The sequence below is a fragment of the Quercus robur genome, chromosome 8, assembly GCF_932294415.1.
Source record: "Quercus robur chromosome 8, dhQueRobu3.1, whole genome shotgun sequence".
NCBI lineage: Eukaryota > Viridiplantae > Streptophyta > Magnoliopsida > Fagales > Fagaceae > Quercus > Quercus robur.
Genome location: NC_065541.1, coordinates 26,214,833 through 26,218,880, shown reverse-complemented (window position 1 = coordinate 26,218,880; position 4,048 = coordinate 26,214,833). Strand labels below are relative to the sequence as shown.

Here is a 4,048-nt window from a genome sequence, read left to right as displayed (position 1 = left end):
ATTTAGATGCTGACATGGCATGGGTGATGTGGATTTTTAATAATATTTTAAGTCCTTCGTCAGTCCCGTCAGATATTTCTGTTTGTTGACTGGCGGCAAGGACCAAAGTAATACGCGTTAATTGATTTAGAAATTAAAAATAGTGAAATTAAAATGTAGGAACTAAAATAAAAAAGATGTAAAATGTAAAGACTAAAAATACATTTATACCTTTATTTATTTATTTATAGTAAACCGGTAACCCCTAAAATGGTACCGAAAACAGGCTAATATTCCATTATAGTAGATAAACCAAAATATGGTCCAAAACTATATTCATAACATTGGGCCTTCTAGGGTCTTGGCCCAGTTTTAAACCCCAAAAAAAATAGCAAAAAGAAAAAGAAATCCTTATTACGCAAATTTAACTCCTAATTTTTTACTCTTCCTCCGAAGTGAACCCGGCGAAGAAATCCGATCCTTAGGGTTATTGGAAACTGAAGATTAGATAAGAAGCCTTTCTGTCTCTGATTCAATCTCTCTAACCGTCCTTTACTTCTCAAAGCCAAAGGTCTGAAATTTCGCACCTCTATCTTTTTTATTATTATTAGTTTTATCACTTCATTGAAATTTTGCTGACCAAAATAAAGCCTTCTTTTTGTGTGTGTGGGGGTGGGGGGGGGGGGGGGGGTGGTGTTGGATTAGTAGAACTCACTTTTCTAAGTAAACAACATCTGGGTTTTGAATTGGAGTTCTGATTTTCGTTTCTTTTACTCAGTTTTCTCGGCAACCAAACGGGCAGATAGGGCTTTAGGTTTTCGTGTATATGTAAATATGAAATTTTATTTTATTGTGTATTTTCTCTCTATTGAAACAAACATAGGCTTAGAGTTTTTTTTTTTTCCTATGTGTTGTTAATGGTTTTACTTGGAGAATCTAAGCAGAGTTTTTTGTTATGTTTAAGTTTGGGTTAAATTTATTATTATTTGTGTTAGTTTTAAAGATCTTCAAAGTTCAAAGTGATTGAAATTTATTGTTTTTGTTCAGGTCCATGAATTAGATAAATTACCCATTTGTTAGTGTTATTGAGAAAAACAATACCAAAAAATTTTGAGAGATAAAAAAATGTCAGGAAGAAATCGTGGACCACCACTTCCAATGAAAGGGGGTGGACTACCCCCTACAGTCCATGAACCGCCATTTGGCAGAGGTTTGGGGCCAATGTCGCATCCAGCACTACTTGAGGAGATGAGAGAATCCCCATTTGGGATGGGTCCTAGATCACTCCCTCCTCATCCTGCAATACTTCAGGACCAGCTTGATGCTCATCTTGATGCTCAGTATAAAGATATTCAGGTGTTGTTGGTTGATAACCAGAGGCTAGCTGCTACCCATGTTGCCCTTAAGCAGGAATTGGAAGCTACTCACCATGAATTGCAAAGGATGGGTCACTTTGCCGATTCCTTGCGGACTGAGAAGGATGCTCAGATGAGAGAATTGTATGAGAAGTCTGTTCAGTTGGAGGTGGATCTCCGTGGGGTGGAGGCTATGCGTGCTGAGCTTCATCAAGTTCATGCTAATATTAAAGAGCTTACTGTTACAAGGCAGGAGCGTACAGGTCAAGTGCAAGCAATGACACAAGATTTGGCTAGACTTACAACAGATTTGCAACGGGCTCCAGCTTTAAGGGCAGAAATTGAGACAATGAAACAAGAGCTACAACGTGCAAAGTAGTAGTTCATGTTTAAATCTTCTTCTGCTTCTTTTGGAAGTGTTATAGTGTTCCAATTATGGTTTTGTTATTTTCTGATGATTTCCATGTGCTTTTTGTTGGCATATAGAGCTGCAATTGAGTATGAGAAGAAAGGATATGCAGAGAATTATGAGCATGGTCAAGCGATGGAGAAGAAGTTGCTCTCAATGGCCCGAGAGTTGGAGAAGCTCCGTGCAGAGATTGCTAATGCAGAGAAGAGAGCTCGTGCTGCTGCTGCTGTTGGGAATCCAGGTAAGCAATAGCTTTGGGTCTATCTCATTGCAATTGGTTTGAAGTTTTAAATTCAAAGATTTTTCCCCTTCCTCCCTGCTCCCCTCTCTGAATACAAGAAATGTAAACTTATTGAAGGCAGTACCTGAAAAGGAATGGTGAAGGGAGAAAAAAGATTGACAAGCACAGGGAAACAATATGGTCAAACACTTTCCCAGAGAACAAAGAATTGTATGTTTTGAAAAGTCCAAGGATGACCCTTGACGTGTAGGAAGCTGTGATAAAATCTATTTAATGTAAAGAGTCATAGTAAGCAAAATCTATTTAGTATTTTAGGATATGAAGTGGTCATAGAAAGTAAATTCCTAGGTTCCTTCTTACCAAGAAAAAATATAATAAGTTTTGGGAAATTCTTAATGAGTCTAATTACTCGATCAGTTTACTGGATATTATACTTCTGATAGAATGGAGAAAACAAGGGGGAAGGGGTAAAAGTCTTTTAGTTTACATGGCTTTATAACATTGAATAACCATGACCTTGTATGATTGTTTGAATTTCATAAACTTTTCATTTGATTAAAATTAGGGGGCAGCATGTTGCTATATTCTCATTGACTTGGTTCAGTGAAAATCGTCTTGATTGAGGTTCAAACAAGTCAATACATGATGTAAGTTGGTGAAATTTTAAAAAAGATATGCAAATCACTTGTTCAACAAAGTGATTAAATGAGTTGTTAGTGTTGGTAATTGATCAAGGAAGGCTAGTTTGGGCCTAATTGCTTGTTTGATGACTTCAGCAAGGTGTAATAATTTAATTCTTCCTTTCATTTTATTGCCTTGATTGAGTTGATGCATTAATCACATGATGCTGGTATTATTCCTCAAATTTCTTTTCCCCATGGAGCTTTATTTTACAATGAACATTGATTTTTGTTTATTTATTATATTTTTATATTTTTGAGTCTATTCTATGTAGGGACAGGCTACAATGTGAATTATGGCAATCCTGAAGGAGGTTACATGGGAAATCTTTATCCTGCTAGCTTTGGCATGAATCCTGTGAGTTTTCCATTTTATACATTTCTTTGTTTGTCTGTGTGGCCAACTATGTTCCTATGTTCATTATCAATGCATAAGTGAATGAGCTGTGTCTTCTGGATTCACGTCTTCTTGCTGACTGGATATGCTATTTCTTTCCTTTTAACTTGCAGGTACAGGCTGGTGCAGAAAATTTTCCTCAGTATGCACCTGGACCTGGGGCCTGGAGTGCCTATGAAATGCAACGAGCTCAAGGACACAGATAGACTGGTGTTGCTATCATGCCAAGCAGTGTTCAGCCTCTTGGACTGATACTTATTAGACACCAGATCTGGGGTGGAAGTGTTATTTCATGATACATTTCGGGAGATTTGCTCATATGTTTAGTCTTCTTTTTTGTTGAAATTGTACCCAAAAAAATTGACAATTCATATTATTAGCTTGAGGTGCAGTCTGTTATTTGTTTTGGTCTCTACTAATGCAAATATTTCATCTACTTGTTTATATCTTAATGTCTAGGGTCTTTAAAAGCAATTGACATTGGAAAACTTGTTCGGCAGTACCTACTTCTAGCAGACATTGAAGTGTAGCAAAGGTCTTCAACCGTAGTGGTTGGGACTAGGAAGCTGTGATCAATCTTTGCTATTGTTATGTTAAAGCAGGAGGTTATGGGTATGGTAAAGGTCAGGCCTATTCTGTACTCCCCATATACCCCAAAACTTGTTAACATTGTTACAATTGTTCAGTAGCGGTTACATATATCACATCATTCACACGTGTCTATACTCTTGCATTTGCATTGATCCATTTGTTCTAAGCATTCTTACATTTCTATTGCTGTATGAAATTGAGTTTCAATTACATGGTAATTAGATTTTGTTTAATTTCTATATGACAGAAAAAGTCCAAAATGCTATTAGGTTGAACTTGATTCCTTATAAATTTCATTGAGGCAAGTGAAGGAGACGGTTAAATAGTTTTAATTTTTAATATTTTTTTGATTGATAAGTTACAAAAAAACGCAGTTTGTTTGGAAAGGGGGAAAAT

The 4,048-nt window shown here is 36.5% G+C and overlaps 1 protein-coding gene across 3 annotated transcripts; it reads left to right on the top strand.

Moving 5' to 3' along the window:
* The first annotated feature begins 369 nt into the window (after positions 1-369).
* On the top strand, positions 370-3,784 carry LOC126695109 (protein FLX-like 1). Of its 3 annotated transcripts, none has more exons than XM_050391740.1 (5): positions 370-550; positions 1,027-1,709; positions 1,821-1,984; positions 2,946-3,022; positions 3,175-3,784. In XM_050391740.1, exons 2-5 carry the CDS (start codon positions 1,105-1,107, stop codon positions 3,265-3,267), a joined length of 939 nt encoding a protein of 312 aa, XP_050247697.1. In that variant the 5' UTR covers positions 370-550; positions 1,027-1,104; the 3' UTR covers positions 3,268-3,784. The 3 variants fall into 3 exon arrangements, with proteins under 3 accessions (XP_050247697.1, XP_050247696.1, XP_050247699.1); XM_050391739.1 differs by having other exon boundaries at positions 2,940-3,022; XM_050391742.1 differs by having other exon boundaries at positions 384-550; positions 1,112-1,709; positions 2,940-3,022.
* Positions 3,785-4,048: the final 264 nt, after the last annotated feature.